General features: G+C 38.5%; 3 protein-coding genes across 4 annotated transcripts in view; 2 read left to right on the top strand and 1 right to left on the bottom strand.

Annotated features, from left to right (window-relative positions):
• The window catches only part of fhod3b (formin homology 2 domain containing 3b), an 89,684-nt gene extending 86,770 nt beyond the window's left edge, over positions 1-2,914 (top strand). The window contains 1 exon segment of the mRNA XM_029452117.1: positions 25-2,914. Within this exon segment, the coding sequence (XP_029307977.1) occupies positions 25-107 (83 nt within the window). The 3' untranslated portion in view covers positions 108-2,914.
• Positions 2,814-11,421, bottom strand: LOC115021592 (retinoic acid receptor RXR-beta-A-like). Of its 2 annotated transcripts, XM_029452118.1 has the most exons (12): positions 11,251-11,420; positions 9,823-10,016; positions 8,814-8,967; positions 8,370-8,549; positions 7,921-7,974; positions 6,387-6,547; positions 6,058-6,187; positions 5,010-5,136; positions 4,868-4,909; positions 4,641-4,732; positions 4,425-4,530; positions 2,814-4,300 (listed from the first exon to the last, which is right to left on the bottom strand). In XM_029452118.1, the coding sequence occupies exons 2-12, from the start codon at positions 9,961-9,963 to the stop codon at positions 4,153-4,155; spliced, it is 1,335 nt and encodes a 444-aa protein (XP_029307978.1). In that variant the 5' UTR covers positions 9,964-10,016; positions 11,251-11,420; the 3' UTR covers positions 2,814-4,152. The 2 variants fall into 2 exon arrangements, with proteins under 2 accessions (XP_029307978.1, XP_029307979.1); XM_029452119.1 differs by lacking the exon at positions 7,921-7,974 and having other exon boundaries at positions 11,251-11,421.
• A 2,485-nt stretch (positions 11,422-13,906) lies between these two features.
• On the top strand, positions 13,907-16,901 carry LOC115021048 (uncharacterized). Its single transcript, XM_029451173.1, has 6 exons — positions 13,907-13,970; positions 14,070-14,408; positions 14,543-14,971; positions 15,066-15,370; positions 15,867-15,984; positions 16,789-16,901. The coding sequence occupies exons 1-6, from the start codon at positions 13,907-13,909 to the stop codon at positions 16,899-16,901; spliced, it is 1,368 nt and encodes a 455-aa protein (XP_029307033.1).
• The last annotated feature ends 2,641 nt before the right edge of the window (positions 16,902-19,542 follow it).

A 19,542-nucleotide genomic window follows, 5' to 3' on the forward strand; every position in this document is an offset into this window, starting at 1 on the left:
ACACTTTTCTTTCCGTCTGCACAGTGAGGAGGACACTTAAGAATGGTTTGACAACAGAGGAGGCGAACGCTCTCGGCTTGTCTAGTGGTTCAGAGATGCAGGTGTGATCCGGACATAAGGACGTCTGGAAGCCCTTTCACTGCCCCTCCAATGCCTACACCCAACCTGGCAACCCACTCCACTCTGGCTTGGCACTAAACCCCCCCCCCCCCCCCCCCCCCCCCAGCTTCGATGAGTTGACCTCATCTTTATGCGTTTGGTTCTCATAGGCTTGACACAAGTGCTTCCTGAAGAGAGTGGATAAAAGGTTTTATTCATGAACTCACAGAGTTAGCAGAAACAGAGCGCTGCATTCAAACCACTAAGCTTTGCTATTGCTGGATAAACATTGATGACGCACTCACACGGCTTAATTACAATCATCCTTCGAACGTGACATTGCATACAAGCTCCCGCGCAGAAGTGTTTTTTTATTTTTAAGGCTGAGGGCATCAAGAGTTTTGCAGAGCGTGTGCTTCGATCTCAGTGGCCTTGACTGAATCCAAAGGGGCAAGAAGTGTGGTACGGACGCTAAACTCTCCGCTGCTTGGGTTTAGTGTCAGCCCTGCAGCTTTAGAGACAAATTAAAAGACATTTCATCTGTTGAATAGATGGCTTTGCGCAGAGGGTTATTCTGTTTTATACTACTGTGGTAGTTTTGTGTTTCTTTTCATTTTGCTCAAGAAGGTGCTCAAATAAGGAACAATTGCACTGGATGTAAAAGTTGGGTATCAATGGAATGTGAAATCCTTGACACTGATGAACCACTGACATCTGAAAATATACTCAACAGCTTAACCAGCAAATCAACAGTAGCACCGTTTTTAATGTCTAACTCAGGGCAGATGAGCTTCTAAAGCTTTGTCAAATGTCCGTTAGTTGACTGGATAAGACGGCATTTATCAGAGAAACGTCAACAGTTCGGTTACTGTGGGTGAGACTGGTGATACCACTAGTTTCAGACAAATGTTCATCAACATTTTTAGCTCAAACAAATGTAGACAAGTTGCATCATGTCACCTATTCTCACTGATGGACTGAGCAGTTGGAGACAGTTTAAGGCATGTGCAGTGTTACAGGGGAGCAATCGTCACAGTTATGTAGTTTTATTTTCTAGAAAACTATGAGCTGCACATCTCAGAGTGCCTTTCAGAGACAGTTATTTATTAAGATGTTTTCAGGGACATATAATCAAGAAAATGTTACTACAGATGTGCAGTCTGTGAGGGACGAGAGGATAATACTGCAATGTACATCATTCACTAGCTGTGATTTATTTTTAACCAGTGTTTTTAAACTTGTCCTGGATCAAATAGTATGTTATGAAGATAGCTTTAAAGTATTTATGACAACTTAGGATTGGTCATGCACATTAGCTGTATCCTGTTGCCTTACTGCGCATTGTTCCACTCAAGATCTAGGTAAAATATAAAGACATTAAAAATAGACCAGGCCAAATTAATGTGGCGTTCAACTGTACATTCATTCTCTAACCATGAATGTGAACATCAGGGGTTACATGATAATTAGTAATATGGACGCACATAAAATCTCCATTATTTATCTATTTTATAACATGTAAATCTGTATTGAAGTGAATAAGAAGGAGCCCGCAGTTTAATGTCATTATGTAGGTCTGCTCATCGTGCTATTAATCAATTTGGAATGGTCTTAGCTAAATTTATAACATGCATCATTTCAGTTTATGTCATGGCAAGGTGAATCTATCCACTAGCAAACTTTCACTGTGATGGAAACATAGCCATTGAGAGAAACAAGAATTGAGTGCAACATCATGATGAAGCTATGGAAAACCACACCAGCAGTACATGTTTGTTTTTGTTCTTTTTTGTTTAGAATTAACTGAAAACTATTCAGCACCTTAGACTTAATGTGTAGCATGCAACGTAGAGGGACTGAAGTTATGGGGGGGGGGGGGGGGGGGGCTCATTGTGTTTCCCAGATTGTACTGATTTTTGTCAAAAACAAGACAGAATAGATGTGTAAAGTAATATAGGGGGGGAATGCTGTAAAATGATGTACATGTCATGACAATGTCTTTTTGTTGGGTTTTTTTTGCTCCATGTGTAGAATAGTGTATCATAGACTAAAGGCAGTATTATTCTAAATGTAATTTAAGCAAACCAAGCCATGCATGGTTTAAAAAGGAGGTTCACTTTGGTTCTGAGAGCTGTAGGGTTTTGTGTTAATAAACCTTTTTACTTCACAGACAGTAAAGTGAACCAACATGGTGAAGAGTGCAGTGATGAAATTCACCAGCTAGTCCTGTGGAAAGAAGCCTTTGATTTCATTGCACTCAACATTTTCTTCCTTGTAATTTAACATTAGCCCACCACACACACACATTGCTGCCTGTGCCATAACATCACTGTGGAACTTGGATACAAGTGCTACACAACCAAGGCTTCTAGTGCATCTTTGCCCACAGCAAAAACTATGTAACGAATACAATAAAAAGGCTCATTAAAACAGCTTTTGCTTTGCTTTTCTTTTTTACTATACGTTGCAATAGTGTTTTAGAAAAATAAGTGTCAGATCTAACACTTTTGAGGAAGAAAAAAAAAAAACTTTCGCCTCTTTATTTTCAGTCCACACAACCCACTGCTTCCACGTCACTTTATGTTCAAGAGCATATAGAGGTCGATGACCAGCTTTCCCGTACAGCTCATCTGGGGTTTACACATGGCCATCATACAGACCTCATTTGGTCTCGTTTAAAATTCCTATATGTCCACAGGTGTTATAGATCTAAATGTGATTATGATTTGCTTTTAATAAATTGCAGAGACATAGAACAATGAACAAGACAACTACCTACAAAAAGGGGGGGAAAGTTGGAAAATACAATGGAGCATCAAAAAAAAAGCACAAAAAATAAAAGTCAGCTGAAACAGTCTCAGCAAATCCAGTGCAACCCAAGACATGTTCTCCTTTATACTAGCTGGAAACTAAAAACAAGGGCACATATTAAGAATTATATAATTTGTATATCCTGATCATAATTCAAATTTGTCAATATACATTTTCCCTGAACAATTACTTTTGCACAGTACCATTGAATTGTATAGATAAATTACAAAATGGAGTATTCCCTTTCCACCAGACATGATTTACTTTGTAAAACCCCTGAATGACTGACAGACAGAAAGCTCTTATGCAGTTAACATTTTATATTGCTACATTTTTAACAAAGATTAACAAAGGGATTTTCAGTTTTGCATATTTTCTTAGGTTTGTGGTTTGGCGTGCATCTGCACCAATAATGTCAAATTATTACTGAAATAGCACCAAAAGACAAACGCCCGACTATTTAAAGGCCAGGCGTTTGTTAAGTGTGTTTTAGAAATAGTACATAGCAAGTGTGCAGTGCAGTTTAATCGTTAACCACAAAGTGATTAGATTTATAAAATGGCAAAGAAGTAAACAACACTAACTGTATATTACCAGACACATAAAGCTGATTCTCAATCAACACAGACAAGTTGGACCCGACAGTTTCAACCTCTGACTTGTCTTCGATCGCAGGGTCACTGTCAGGATTTTATCTTCTGCAACGGATACAAGTAAACTCAGAGCTGTTGTTGGACACAGTGCCTGGTGACTGTTTGGTACAATTATATTCTTTTAGAGCTGGCTTGAATTACAAATGATAAAAAGAATACAACATTCTTAATGCATACACATGATTTCGGTTGTCTTCCTTTTTAAAAAATAGGTTTGGGGGATTAGTTCAGTTGGAGAAATAACTGAACCTTGATGTTTGAGGTGTCTAAAAAGCTATTATAAAAATGTTTACCCAAATTATAGCTCCTGTGAGGGAAATATGTAAATGTTTACATTTTTAAAAATACTTTTTTTTTTTTTTTTAAACCATAGTTACTCATGAAGTTATGTCAACATATAGCACCAGCTTGTAGATCATGCCAAGCCTTGGGTTTGGTCTAAAGAGCAAATCTGTGCTGCACTAAAATAGTGCAACCCAGCAGTGAGACAAATTGACAAATCTTCAAAGAACTTAAAGTGCCACTCCAGTCCCACTCCAGCTTCCCAGACTTCAGCTATCTAAACCTAACCACAGTACGCATTTCCTATCTAAGACAACTGATGGGGAGCTTCAAGCATTTCCATGAGGAAAGTGTCAATAGGTGTGTCGCCGATCAGCTTGAAGAAGAAGAGATGCTCCAAGCACTTCAAGCCGATGGATCGCAGTGCTGGCAGTCGCAGGAGGAGCTTTGCAAACCTGCGTGGAGCAAAGAAGGCATCGTTTAGTTTGACCAGATAAACGACGCACCAATCGTGTTTAACTTCGACATTCTACTTTGTAAATAGGATGAGCCGAGCTTGTGATAGCCGAGGACATTTACCTTCCCTGCTGCTCTGGATATTTCTGTTTGCAATAGGCTTCCAATGATGCATAGACCTTTTCTCTAAGGAGCTCCACCTCACCGGTGTTGGAGAGCCCTTTAGCATCTGCAAGAAAATATAGACAATATTTTCATCAGGGCAAAGACACTTAAAGATTCTTTCTATTTTTTTAAATGTTAATCTTTCTTATTTAGATATCAGCATTGTGCAAGTACCTGGGTTGAAGAGGACGATGGCTCGGAGGCAACCCAGCTCTGTTTTGTCCATTTGCATATCTCTCATTTTATTGACGAGCTCCGTAAGAACCCTAAATAATGACAAATTTTGCAAAGATTTTTGGAAAGGTGTCAGAGGGTCAAATACAAAGAGCATAAAAGAGAAAATGACACTCATTTTATTGAGTCAAACACACTGAAATAATATTTCAAATGTGTAAGATTACCTGTCAAATATGGCGCCGACCTCTGCACTCTGCACACTCTCCCTGTGTTAAATAAAAAACAGTTATTATACAGACACTACACGTATGATAAACATTATTACAATGAGAGTATGTTGGCCATTTTTTGTCTCCATAGATGCACCTGTCAAAAATGGCTCCAACTCCTGCGCTGTGTGCATTGTCGCGCTGCAGCTCAGAGGCCAGGAGAACTCCATCCTTCAAACCGATGGAGCGATGGGAGAACGAGGCGATGAGGAGCTCATTCCACCCTGACAAATTAAATGATGATGTCCGTTAAAAACATTTCCGTAGTTGTTAAAAAAAATGACACTCGTAATGAAAAAAGCATAATTTTTTATAAAAGGGGGAACTCTTTTTGAATTGTTCGCTTGAACCTCATTATATAACATTTAAAATAATTCTCAGTGGAACTGTTTACTCCATCCCTAACGTGCCCCTGACACACCAGGATGCACTCGCACTGTTGCAAACACTTGCCAGCTACCTACAAGTTCCCTTTGAGGTTCACTTCCACGGTGTTCTGACCCAGCATGACACACTTTTGCAAAGTTATTAATGTTAGTAAAAACCTGTTGGGTGAACACAACATAATGTCTTCACATCAGGGGACTCTGTACACATCTACGCTTCTAAATCCCTCCCACTACAGCTGCATAACAGTTTGCACACAGCAGCGTATTAAAATACAACTGGACTAAATACCTTGTCAAACACTTCCTGTTGCCAACTACAACATAGTCTTTATCTTTGCATGCACAAATACCATAACATTAAGGCCATCAACAATATTGTCATATTTGAGTTTTCACAGATGTTATTGCTCAAGTTGCTTTGTAGTTGCCTTCTATCCTAGATTTAATGGAAATGGCAGCAAAAGGTAACCTCAAGTTAACCCAGGCTTTAATATTTCCCTGGGTTCTTTTTCTTTGCGGTTGATTTTAGATTTAATTTATTCAAAATGTGCAAATAAAATGTAATAAGCAACTCCACACAGCACTATCTTAGATAGCAGTGTAATTGTATAAGACAGCGTTACACTGAAAATGTGTCAGGTCTCTTATCTCTTATAGAACTGTACTTTGTAATACTGCAACATTCATAATCAGCCTCTGATAAACCCGCAGACATAATGTGGATCTGATCTCCGTGTCGTATACGCTCGATCGTACCTGCACGCAGGAGGATGACCTGGTCATCGAGGGGAAGTTCAGAGAAATGAGGGATTCTCTTTGCCCACTCAACCAAGGCAAACAGTTGTTTGTCTGCAGTCTGGCAGATGTTGGTAACTGCATCATGGGGCTGAAACCAAACAATAAATCACAGTATCTTAGTTGTGCATCCAAACCAAATACTTCCAACAATTATAGTAAGCCTGTACTGAAGAGCATGTTCTTAATAAGGTCATTCGAAAAACATGAGGCCCCAACCCATCATGCTTCCGCTAAAAACAGATGAATGACATAAATAAATCCATTGACTGCGATGTTTAACCACTCACAGAGTTGCCTGCAGAACCGCCATCAGAGTGAAGCTCCGTCTTCTGCTCCACAGCCGTCTCTGCCTCCAAAATCTTCTCGACGGGCATCTCCTCATTCACGCCGACACTGAACTCCAGCTCTCCTTCACGCTCTCTGTTCCTCTGACGCTCCTCCTGGACCGCTGTGTCAAGACAAAACACAAGGAAACAGTGGTGGGGGGAGAAAGAAAAGGAATGAGATGATGGTAAATACTGAAGAATGAAAAATGTAATCTGATGAATTTATGAGTTACACTGATACTATGCAAAATGCTCTGTCAGGTTTTTCTGCATTGAGAAAGTCCTGTTCAAGTTCTTTACTGACTTGACAAAAAGGTAATCATGACAGCAAAGACACGTTTCAAAAGTGCTGCATTCAGCGGATTGCTGTCAATAATACTAAAACTAACAATAAAGCTACAAAACAAAAGAGTGGGGCTGGCCCTTTCTACAGTACATTCCTCAACATTTGATTTAAGAACTGAAGGAAATGTTTCTCAAAGTATCTTTGAACTTATTGATTTTTCATTTCCATACATTTTCTACTGTATAGTACATTCACAATGGCATAATATCCATCATGACTTAAGTCAGATGAATGTACTTGCATTATCAACAGAAGTATAGTAACTGGCAGGTTGAAGTTACATGCATGAGTTTGTTATTAGCATGCCTTCCAGTTAGTTTACATGCATTAGCATAATCTATCACAAGTGAATACTAAATCGTTAAAAACAGAATCACAATGCATCTAAAGAGTGGCGCTGTCCTAACAGTACAAAGCACAATGAGGACAACAGAGACTATGTATGTGAAGTTTGTTAAAAAACTTAACGGCAGTAAAAGCAAGAGTCTATGTTGTCTACAGCGACCCTAAAGGAAACTGTGATCTCAGTGAGGTGGAAGAACAGAAGATGGTGTCTAATCCAAAATATTCCGACTCCCCTCAATCAAATCAGGAGAAGAAAACGGTCAGATTTGGAAACTGTAACGTAAAATCTACCCATCTCACTGGCAGATCAGACACTGACCAAAGTGCAGCCATACTAAACTCACATGGTTATTTAACTGGTGGCAAAGCAGAATGTAGACTTGATGTGCCTAAATCTGGAGCCAGAATTTGAGCTGCACAGACCTAGTAAAGAGGCAACACCTCTCATAATACATGAATCGTAAACTGTATGCACTTAAGATACCTTAAATTGACCTTGTGGCCTATAAAAAGGCCTTAACTAGAATGATCTATTATATCTTCTGCTGCTCAAAACCAATCCACTCCATCAGATTTGAAATACATTTATACAGATTCAGCTCAGAACTACAGCTGTCCGACTGCTTAGTTTACAAAGCAGTCCGTCAGCACAAAGCGCTATACCACAGCAATCCTCACTCTCCATCATTTCTGCATACGTTTTCACACATAAATTCGCCAATCAACAAATTTGCATGTCTAACACAACAGGCTAATTCTCTAAGTAACATAAAAATACAGTATCTTTAAGATTTCATGTCATACTCATCCATCCCTCATCTTTTCCATCTTCTTTTATCCACTTTACATGTTTGATCACTATTGAAAGATGGAGAAAGGGTAGAATAGGAGAAAATGAAGAGAAGAGATGGAGAGGGGTTAGTTATATAAACCAGCCCCAATACACTCGTCTCTACCCTTTATCTAATCTATCTAATCTAGCATCCACCCTCACCTATGCCAGAAATAGTACTAATCCAATATTACTTAATCAATTTAATTTGGCTTCCTTTAGCATAATTAGTCATTCTAAGAAATCTAATTGACTGCCAATGTTTAAATCATTCTCAAAATGTATATTTAACTCTATGTTGTCACCTTTGTATAGTTGCATGTAAGACAACTCGCAACAAAACGTGTTCCTAAACCTTCAATAGCCAAACAGGCTCTCAAAATGAACTTTAACCTCTAATTCAACCCTGTGCCTTGCATACCTTCCCTCTTCATGCCCATGGCCAGGCACTTCTGGTAGCGGCAGTACTGGCAGCGATTGCGCTGGCGTTTGTCGACCAGGCACTCTTTGTTATCTCTGCAGGTATAGCTAAGGTCTTTGCGCACAGTTCGTTTGAAGAAACCTTTGCAACCCTCACAGCTGTACACTCCATAGTGCTTGCCTGTAAATTACACAGATAAAAAAACGTTACGTTAGAGGTCGATGGGGAAATCGAACAAAACACCAAAGTGAAGACGACAGTCAGACACACATTTAGATATTTTTTTATTATTATTAGAAACAGTGAAATCCATTTTGTTAAAATGTTGACAAAAAAAACTTTCAAACATCTGACAGTAGGGGATTATCCACACTAAAATGAAATAAAACACTCTACAGCTTATGTTTCACTTCTGCTAAACCTGCTCTTAGCGCACTCACTCACCAGAAGAGCGGTCTCCACAGATGACACACATGCGTTTCTGAGACAACATTATTCCAGGGCTGTGAGATGGCATGGGCCTCAGGCCAAAAGGAGGCTTGATATCTTCTGAGCTGCTGATTGAGTGCATCCCTGATATGGGTGCTGAAGAAGAGATCTGGATACACAAAGCAACCAAAAAAAGATTCATTAAAAACACTGCAATGTCTTTGGCTAATTGTCATTTTAAAATGACAACACTGTTTATTGCATTATCAAAATGTGCGTCCTCCTCTTTTGCCCATTAACTGCGCTGTACATTAATCCGTATCGGTGTGCGTCTTTACATCAAACCGTTACGGTACGCATGTCACAGTTCAGTGCATGTGGCCACACGCAGAACATAAGGTAAGTAGATTTATGTACGTAATGTGGAAGCAAAGTTCAAAAGCAGTTCTGCCCGGAAACTTTTAGCCCTACACCGTTCACAACATATGCTGTGCTAAGCACAACAAGCTCGTTGACGTGCAGGTCCGTTACACTATGGCTTTTCAGTTTTATAGCCTATTGTGACTGGTTGCTTTTTGGGAAAGTGTTTGTACAGTGTGTTTGAAATGTTCTCTATCTATACTTTACTTGTTTTATGATGCAAATAGTTTACCAAAGTTGCAAGTGGGCAAATCGCTACTTTAGTCGCCAGAAAGACAATTGTGTCTGTCTTCGAGACTTGTACTACCGTCTGTTCAAAATAAATGAAAATAAACGCATCCTAGTGCATTCCTTTTCTGCTGTACCAAACTCACCTAACCCTAAACTGGAGTATGAACCGAACGGTGACGTTTGTGTGCCGTTACACCCCTACTGTACATATTGTAAATCAAATAAAAACAACAGTATTGCAGTGTATCCAAAACTAACATGTGTAGTCTCTGCCCCATGTAAACAAACACAAGTACTCTACAACTACAGCAAATCAATCTCTTAAAACACAAATATTAGCTGCCTCATGACATTAATTCACAGACTCAGTTACCTGACTGTTGCTGATGGGTCCGAATCCCAGAGAGGGTGAAACCACTGGGGAGTTCAGTGAGGAACTGATAACTGAGAATGGAGAACCCAAGATGTTGGTGGGGCTATTGGAGGCTGAACTGTTGGGTTGCTGTGAGGACATGACGAGTAAACTACCCAGTGGAGAGGATGAGGTCCCGTCTGAAGGATATCAATCTGAGGGTGACACAAAAGGATATTACTAGTGTTTTTGATCTAACTTGAAAAGCACATTTGTCTTTGCAGTAACTGGTTGTGATTGCAAATAGATCTGAAAACATTAACTTGATTAGTCAAATCAACATCATTTTAATTGGCAACTATTTATATAATCTATTAGTCATATTTCAAGCAAAGCTGCACATCAGTCTCTAGCTCAGGGGAGCTGCTGTTCCGTTTATCAGACAAACCAAGGAGACATTTCAAGACAGCTTGGACTCAGGCTTGACACAAGAAAGTGTGATGAAATGTTTTCTGACATTTTATAGACAAATAGATTAACTGAGAAAATAATCGTTCGTTGTAGCCCCTAGTTTCAGGACACAGTGACATTAACTACCAGATGTTCCAACAATGATTCAAGCCATGAATATATCTTAAACCCTAATATAAGCCTGACACGAAAAACGAGCGATGCGGTGGCCGAATATAATAGTTACCACACCATTTATTAGGTAAACGGAAAACCAACATCCACATTGTTTTACATGATACGCTGTTCAAATAGCTCAAAAATAAAAAGCGAAACACATTGAGACTTAACAACGTTTTGTGTTTAGTGTGAGAATCTTTGTTCAAAGTGAGCAAACCACCACATTAGTTTGTTAACATTAGCTGGCCCCTGTTTGCATCGCAATAACGTTACACGTTTGCTAAATGTTGCAAACGATACGCAGTAACGTTGACATTAATGTTACTCCGTGGAGAACCGCTTTAAGTAAATGAAAACAGCAAAAAGAAATGCGTATTTTAATGAATAAATACAAGTGCATTGTATTACTCACCGTAACACATAAATAATGCCCGACGTATGGATTTGCAGCTAGCTAGGCAGCTAGCTGCAAATCCAAACGCTCGAAATCCACTGGCGACAGCTAACATTAGCTTTGGTTGCCATACGTCTGGCTAAAATTGCATTATAAAACGTTTACTAAAACTACGATATAAACATACCCCGTTAATCATCAAGAAATGTGGAGCTTGATAACTCGACGGTCATCGATCCACTTCATTCAATCCATACAAATATTGCAATGTTTTCTAGCTAGCTAGGATTAGCTTGTTAGCCGCGATTACGGCTAATTTAGCTTATATAGCTAACATTAGCTCAATACACGGTTCACGGTGTTAGTCTGAAGAAGCAGTTGATGACAAAACAGCTCATGATCGTTTGAAGGTTGGGATTACTCACCAGACACACCTTCGACGCATTGTTGAAAACCACTTCACTGTACTTGTTGTAAGCAGACCAGCGCCCGACAACAGGCCGACGCTCAGAGCCAGTTTACTTCAACTTGACGCTGTTGTTGTTTACAGGCCATGGTGGCTCAGTGCCAGTATCCCTTGAGCCAAAATGTCTCATGGGACCACCCATAACAGCATGTCAGATGACACTCCTGCAGTATTTGTTTCGCTTGATTTATAATTTAATCAAACTGATTGAACAGAGTTTTTCCTAATTTTGTGCAAGATTTTAGAATTTGCATGGAAATTGTAATGAATTATATTTACTGTTAGTTATAACTTTTGTCCCTACATATTGTTCTGAAACTGAGTTAATCACTTTCGAAGAAAGGCTACTCATACACAAATCATCATAAATGGTCATAACTGGATGTATCACTGACAGGGGGAAGTAATGGAAAATAACACACAGCAAATGTGCATATTGTGACACTAGATACTTTTTTAAAGTATTTTTTAAAGTATTGATAAATTTACATTTAGGTATGAGATGGTAAATACAAGGTACATTCAAAAATAAATGTTAAAGTATTTTTGGATACCTAATCTGAGCCAACTCTTAGACAGCCACGCCCTTAAGAAGCACTGGAATGCTTTTGCCTTCGACATTATGGGAAAATACAGTATTGCACAACTTTTTATGCTTCAGTGATGTTGTAAGGTATCATTTTTCACCATCTTAAGTATTTAACAGTGTTCTGTTTTTGTAATCTTTTGTGCCTATCATCAAACTTCCTTGTTTTTGAGGTGACGAATGAGCTTTTCTAATAGAGTTGTTCATTTGTTGCAACACTTTTTTTAACCCTTGGTTACAGAAGGGACCTGCAATTTTTATTTTACGCATTATTTAAAAATGATCTATATTTTTCTTGTCACCTTTCTAAGAAAAAACTCTAGGTCTGCCCTAAATTAGATGCACCCCCCTGAAAAGGTAACACTTTCCAGTAAACAGGATCCAGCAGACCCCAATATCACAATACTGTTTTTCTTTTCGGATTGATTTGTTTAGTTTTTTCAATACTTAAGTGGTAAAGGCATAAAGAACTGCCCTTCTGGGAGTCTCACTCTCTCTCAGCTGGGCCTGCACCCACCTCACCCTTCTCCCTTTGTCTTTTGTTTGCCCTAATCCACTGTCAGCATTGTCATCAATATAGGACATGGGGAGGGAGTTTGGGAAAGGGATTTACAATTTTCCCAGTTTGCACAACAACATGCTCACCTTCATTGCTAATCAAGCATGGACAAGATGTCAAAAGCCCCATTCGGACTGGGTGATATTTCTCTAGGAAAGGTAGGGTGATATTAATACAACCTAGCCTGGTCAGTGATTTTAATCAGCCGATAATGTAATTATTATTTTATTTTGTACACAACATGTTGCCAAGTAAAGAGAACATCCCAGATCAATCATGTCAGCAGATCACACAGTTGTCAACTGTTGATAAATGTATTGATTGTAGCTGTCTCATATAATGTCAATGGTGGAACGACCTCCCCATTGATCAGGTCAGCAGACAGTCTTCACACCTTCCGACTGAAAACTCACCTGTTTCGACTGCACCTCGGCGAATGAAGAAAACTAAATAACTGTTCTTTGTATGTTGCACTTGTATTGGTTTGGCTTATTTATAGCTAATAGTTGAATTTGTATTCTATTGTTTCTGTATGTTGCACTTATGTTGTTGCACTTCAAACTGGCTTATTTGAAGACAGTGTTCACTTATACGATTGTACCTATTTGAAGCTATTGTACTTACAAGATTCTTGCTGTTCGGAGTTATATCTCCATGATTGTTTTCTTTTTGTACGTCGCTTTGGACAAAAGCGTCAGCTAAATGAACTGTAATGTAATGTAATGTAATGTCATCTCAACAAACCAGTAAGCCAAGTGCTGTAGAGTGTGTGCAAGAGAGAAAGAATCCTGAACAACTCCTTTGTCCTCTGGAGAGGTGTCTCTTAACAAGCCAAGTGACATTCTTACAAAGACTGTGCTGCTCACAGCTGCTAGCAATGTATGTTAGACAGCAACAGGTCATAATAGAACATTAATTTAACTGAGAAACGTTTTTTTTCCTTTTTGTTTTCCTGTTTGCCATCATCATGACTGAAAACAGATTGATTGTGAAAGGGACTCAAACCATGTATCTGCTTTTTATCTCAGGTTTGAACCTTACTTGCTTGTTTTCCTCACATCATATTTATATGAAAATGTGTAATGTGTTTGGCTATTTGTGAAGAAAGCTATGTTTTTGATTTATTAATTATTGTTGGTAGTCAAACTGTTGTAACATACTACCTTTAATTTCACAGGACTTTGCTCCTTTGCACTGGGATCTTCAGATTTTCACCTTATTAATATTTCCAAGAACTACACAGAAGCAAAGATCTATTGCAGAGAGATGTACACTGATTTAGCCACAGTTCACAACTCAACAGAAATGTATAATTTGGTCACTTTAGTTCCAAATACCATTGCAAGGGTCTGGATAGGACTGGAGACTGGAGATGCGTGGATGTGGCATTGGCCCTGGCCTGATCAAAAACTGGATTTTTTAAACTGGAAGGAAGGACAACGCCAAATAAACAAAGATGCGTGTGCAGTAATGGATATCGGTGGCGAGTGGATTGAAAGTCGCTGTGGAACTAGAAGAAGTTTTGTTTGTCATGGTAAGTGAAATGGAAATATTGCAGACAAATCATGTTTAAATGCAGGACATCAGTCACTTTGTTCTTCATGTTTAAAACATCAAACCTTTGGACTTGCAGGAAACACTGATACCAGTGGTCTCATTTTTGTAGCTGAGACCAAATCATGGAGGGACGCTCAGAATCATTGCAGGGGGTTGTCGTCTGAACTCATTAGCATACACTCAGCAGAAGAGAATGAGGCAGTACATAATGTGTCTGGTTCACAAAATGTGTGGATTGGCCTTTTCAAAGATCCCTGGAAGTGGTCTGATGGAAGCAAGTCATCATTCCGTTACTGGAAACCCTCTCAGCCTAACTACATTAAAGATCAGAATTGTACTGCTGCTATATTCAAGGATCAAGGAAAGTGGAATGACCTGAAATGTGCCAGAAAGCAATGTTTTGTTTGTTGTGGGGGTAAGTTGCTGTATTAAATGCTTTCTCTTTCAGCAAAGTGATCTTTATTTAATACTATATTATGTTTTGTAACCTTGCACAACAGAGTAACATCTATGATCCGTCTCTATTCCCTTTATTGCTTACTCTTACAGCAAGAAAATCAATTCCAACAACCACACTTCAAACAAGTACACAGGAGACCCTGACAACAGAGCCAACAAATATGACAACTCTTCCCTCATGGATCACTTCAACTGAAGCGACCATAATAACGTTTCATTTAACCGTGGCTACTAATCAATCACATACTACTAATGTTACCACCGAAGAAACAACAACTGCCAATGCGCTGACAACATCAAATACCACAGATCTTGTCTCAAGTACGACAAGCACTGAGCTCAACAATACAACTACAGAGATGTCAACTGTGACAACAACACAGCAACGTCCCACAACTACTGCACAAGTTACTACAGACAGTGTCTCTACATTAACAACACTGATGGAGACTTCAGCCCAGACCACTGCACAGTCCTCTAGTGTAAAGCCCACTGAAAGCAGTCAAAGTTTGCCTACAGGTATGTTTCAAATGATCATGTGCTTTTTGGTTTATTTTGCATGATGACTGAAGTAATATTAATTTTGTTTTTCTCTCTGTTGTCGTCTCCAAAGGAAACCTGATATTAATCCAGGAAAATATGACATGGCTTGAAGCTATGGGTTACTGCAGGGAGCACCATATTGACCTTGTCCAAATTACCACCAAAGACATTCAGAGGAAGGTGGCTGAAACAGCAAAAAACGCCACATCACCCCATGTTTGGCTAGGTTTACGTCACACTTGTAAATTTAACTTTTGGTTCTGGACTAAGTCAACTAATAGCTGTTACCAAAACTGGGCCCCTGGACAAGGATCTGAAGGGAAATATGACTGTGGTGTTACAGGTGCCCTTGAGGCCACTGGGAGGCAGCAGTGGGTAGGCTTGTCTGAGACAGACAGACTGAATTTCATCTGCTACGCATGCACTGAATAAGTGTGGAGTCACTTCAGATCACAATGTTGTTGTTGGAGTTCTTATAATGCTGTATTGACAAACTACACTGCTCTGGTTGTACAAGCTTTGCTGTTTCAAAATGATATTTTGCAGTTATTGATTCAACAATAAATGTTGTTTGACGATTGTAACATCAAGCTAGTGGACTTAGTGAATTGGAAACAAAAAGTGACATGGGTATTTTAATGCTCACTTATGACGTCATACTTCTACCTTTGTTGAAATACAGCTGCCTTCTCTATTGTTCAGATTGAATTTCATTAAATACGAAAACCTTATGGGGTGTGTAGGCGTGCACATTCACAGTCATGGGCAGCAAGAGTAATGTGAGAACATTGATCTGCTCTATGCCTTTCACTCAGGGGTTACTATTTGCATGTTGACCCCCTGGGTTGGGCCCCAATATTGTCTTTTTTAGACCACCAGAGTGTGGCCCCGATCCAGACTGCCTGCTGCCCTCACTGACCTGACCTTCACTAGCGGCCACATGGAAGACAGAGCTCACAGACGCTCACCTTCCTGTCTGCACCCTTGGGGTACACGGAGCATCTACCGCCATGGGAACTGGAAATGATACAACATTTTCATCGAATCTCAAACTGTATGACAAAAATGCAACTGAATAGGCTGTTTTCACTGACAACTTGTTGCATAGAACCAATATTTAAAGAAACATCATGTGTTGCTTGTGTATTTTTTATTTACATTTTTTCATTTTCCTCAACATCGTAAAAAAAAGTCCTTTCTTTTTATAATTCAATTACTCCAGACGCATGTTTGAAAGTGTTTTAATTTGTATTTGGTTGTTAAAGTCTATGTTCCTTGAGGTGGAAATAGAAGAAAATGAAGAATGATACAAAAAAAGAAATGTACTGTGCTTAATACTGTCAGGTATTATAACTGCATAACTATTGAAAAAACAAATTGTGCTAATTGGTGCATCCTGAAGTGAGTCCTTGAACCTTAAAGTATAAAGTGATAAATATCTATATCCCAATATGCCTGTAGTGCTTTATTCATAAGAAGTGACTTAATATTTACATAAAACGTTTAATATTATCCAATGTTCAGGATATTACTTCTTATAATTTCATCAGTATACAAGTATGTTTGCATCATTGAAATAAAAAAACCCATATAAGCACTGAATACCAGTACGTATAGCTTGTAATCCACCGCTGCATTTTGATAAGTGCTTTTGCATCCACAACGAGGGTCTTGTCACTTGTCAATTACCATGGACCATTACACATGAGTGTGTCATAGCTTAGTTTCTCCCTGAATGGGCCTTGGTCAGTGAGCCTCCCATCAGTTCAATGTTAATGTCCCATTGGGTCCAGTCAGTCAGTCTCTGGACTCCCCCCTCACCTCCTTTTCTCACCCTCATCTCCTCTTGTGTGCTGTCCAGCTGGCTCTGACCTATGACCCTTTCACCCTCACTCCTGACCCCTGAGGACATTCCCACGCCACACCCTTTTGTGTACATCTCGCCATGGAAACTCAGTGGTCACTCCCTCTGCATTTTTAGAGATCATGGCTGATAGACATAATACACTTTTACTGGGATCAGTGTAATGCAACCTAATTTGGCCAAATCCCAATTCAACTATGAGGTGCTACAAACCTGAAACGTATATATATATTTATTATGAGTGTGTGTACATTTTTCCCCCCAATATTGGACATAAAATATATAATTTGATGTATATGTAAGTTTATCATATAAGTTATTAGCCTCGCTCAATACAATACAGAATATATTTACTAAATCAGAATCTTAAATGCAGCAACTAAATACTGCTTTCTGAGGGTCCAAACCTCCCCAAAAAAAGTCTATATCTGTCGTATTGGTATTTATTCTGAAATTTCTGAAGTCGAAACTTTAAAAATTTGTGCAAATATTAGTTTGTAACTTTACGTCCCTCTACCTGTCATGCACACTTGTGTCCTTCCCTCTTTCCTTTTCTTCTCAGGGCGCGCACCCCTCCGTAGATCCCTCCCTTCTTTTCCTTCTGTCACTTTCACAGTTAATTGTAGAAAAAGAGATTTTCTCCATTGAGGCCGGGTCTCTTAGGTAACCCCACTCCTGCATGAAATGAGATGGATAGAGGAGAAGAGATAGAGAGGGCCACATGGACAGGCAAACTGAACAAGCAGCGGTTGAGGACGGATGCAGAGGAGAGTGAACTTAGCAATATTTTTTTTTTAAAGTTAGAAAGAAAAAGTTTAATATTTAATATTCATATGTATAGGGACACATGATTATTAGTTGCTTCTCTGGGACTATTATCACCGTATTATTGATGGTGCGTAATGTAAGTATTAAAATACTTTTTCACTTGTTAGTTTAAGTTAATTTACTAATATGCCAGTTTATAGATAATAAATGAAAGGAATTATTAGATGAACAATATGTAGATAAAAAAAAGCATTTAGTGGTACAAACCTTTGGAACATGGATGACTTATGGTCTTTTTTTAACAATTCTTTGATGATATTTTTGAATGTGTGGCCAGCTTCCTTTTTACGGTTCAACAATTGTTTTGATAGATATCTTTGCACTTGTTTAATTAATCTCTTATAATATTTTCCAACTATCCACCCACTGCAGGATTTACTCCCAAGGCTAAGAGATGCTAGTGCTGTTCATCCCAAGTTTGACAGGGAGTCTGGCGTTGATTGTCCAAACGCAATTCTTGTGTTACTTCTCTATATCCAGGAGTTGTGGATGGACATCATGCCCCAGACTTTCATTCACTCCATCTTACTTCTTACTGTGATTATACAGAGAACAACATGGGAATTCATCAAATCTCATGTGTGCAAAGAAGGAACTACATTTGACTTTTTGGGAAAAGGTTTGACTTTGCGGGGCCTATGCTGGATTTTAAACTATTTGTTGAAGTTGTTTAATAATGGCATATATAAGGAACATTTTAAAATAGAATACAATTAAACATTTATGATTATTAACAAAAGTTGCCTTTTAAAATGTAGGTTTCTACATTTTTTATTTATATTGATCTTCCAGACCCTGGACTTTGACTTTTGAATTTCCTGAGTTCTCTCTTGTGGGAGGAGGGTGCATCAGTTGACTGGCATATTTAAATGTTCTCTAAAATTCAGATTGTTCTTTTTCGTTTTATGTGTGAATATCATACTATCTTGAAGAAACAAGTAAAATAAACATGTGGATCAGTAGTTTGTGCCAATATTTTTCATTTCTTTGAAACTACCTTAAGCTTGATGTTGATGTTACAGCTATGTATTATTCATTTATCTGAAACTTCTGGACAATATAATGCAATTCAAAACTTTTTTTTATCAACACCATGAAGTAAGTTGGAAAACATATGTACTATTGATTGCATTTGACAAAAAAAAAAGTTAGAGTTGAAAGAAGAAAACGTACAAATTGTATCAACTATAAAGGAGATAGTAGATCACAGTAAACTGGAAAATGTCCAGTGATTGGTGCTTTCATCTGAAGCTTTCAGCTGGGAAACTATTTTGGTGCTTAAATTCTTTCAAAGATCTTAACATGGATGTTTATTGCTGTTTACATTTACACAAGAGCTGCGAGTGTAAAGTAAAATATTAATAAAGATGTAAACATGTGATGCATTCACTTGCAATTTTGGTTGGTATGTACATTTACATAAATAAAATAAATGTTAATCTCTGTCCAATCAGTGTGTTTAATCTTGAATTGCATAATGTATCCTCGCTACACTTGAAAGAAAATATTAGTTTGTTTTTTTAAGCTGTGTTTATTGCATCTTATATCAAGCTGTTCATGTAGAAAGAAACAAAAGTGTATGACCTTGTCTCTGTATTTGTTCCTTGCTGAAATCATAACCTAAAAATATTCTGTGTCTTTGTCTTAAATCTGTTCCTTTAATTCTTTTCCATTCAGCATCAATTCACTGATGAATACACACAATGGGGATTGTAAAGTGAACTGCAGGGGACAACTATTATGTGTAGAATAAAATCTTTAGTAACTATTTATTAGATATATTAAAACAAATATTCATCAACCAAAAAATGTGTTACCTTTAGGGAGTTCACAGATATTCAAGCTCTACTACACT

Source organism: Cottoperca gobio, chromosome 16 (genome assembly GCF_900634415.1).
Source record: "Cottoperca gobio chromosome 16, fCotGob3.1, whole genome shotgun sequence".
Classification (NCBI taxonomy): Eukaryota; Metazoa; Chordata; class Actinopteri; order Perciformes; family Bovichtidae; genus Cottoperca; species Cottoperca gobio.

Coding starts and splice junctions, on each gene's coding strand:
- LOC115021592 (XM_029452118.1), bottom strand. CDS start 9,963: ATGTCCTCACAGCAACCCAACAGTTCAGCCTCCAATAGCCCCACCAAC. Junction 4,733..4,867: donor GTCGGCGCCATATTTGACAG/GTAATCTTACAC, acceptor GTCATTATTTAG/GGTTCTTACGGAGCTCGTCA. Junction 4,301..4,424: donor TATCCAGAGCAGCAGGGAAG/GTAAATGTCCTC, acceptor TGCTCCACGCAG/GTTTGCAAAGCTCCTCCTGC.
- LOC115021048 (XM_029451173.1), top strand. CDS start 13,907: ATGGATATCGGTGGCGAGTGGATTGAAAGTCGCTGTGGAACTAGAAGA. Junction 13,971..14,069: donor AAGAAGTTTTGTTTGTCATG/GTAAGTGAAATG, acceptor TTGGACTTGCAG/GAAACACTGATACCAGTGGT. Junction 14,972..15,065: donor CAGTCAAAGTTTGCCTACAG/GTATGTTTCAAA, acceptor TCGTCTCCAAAG/GAAACCTGATATTAATCCAG.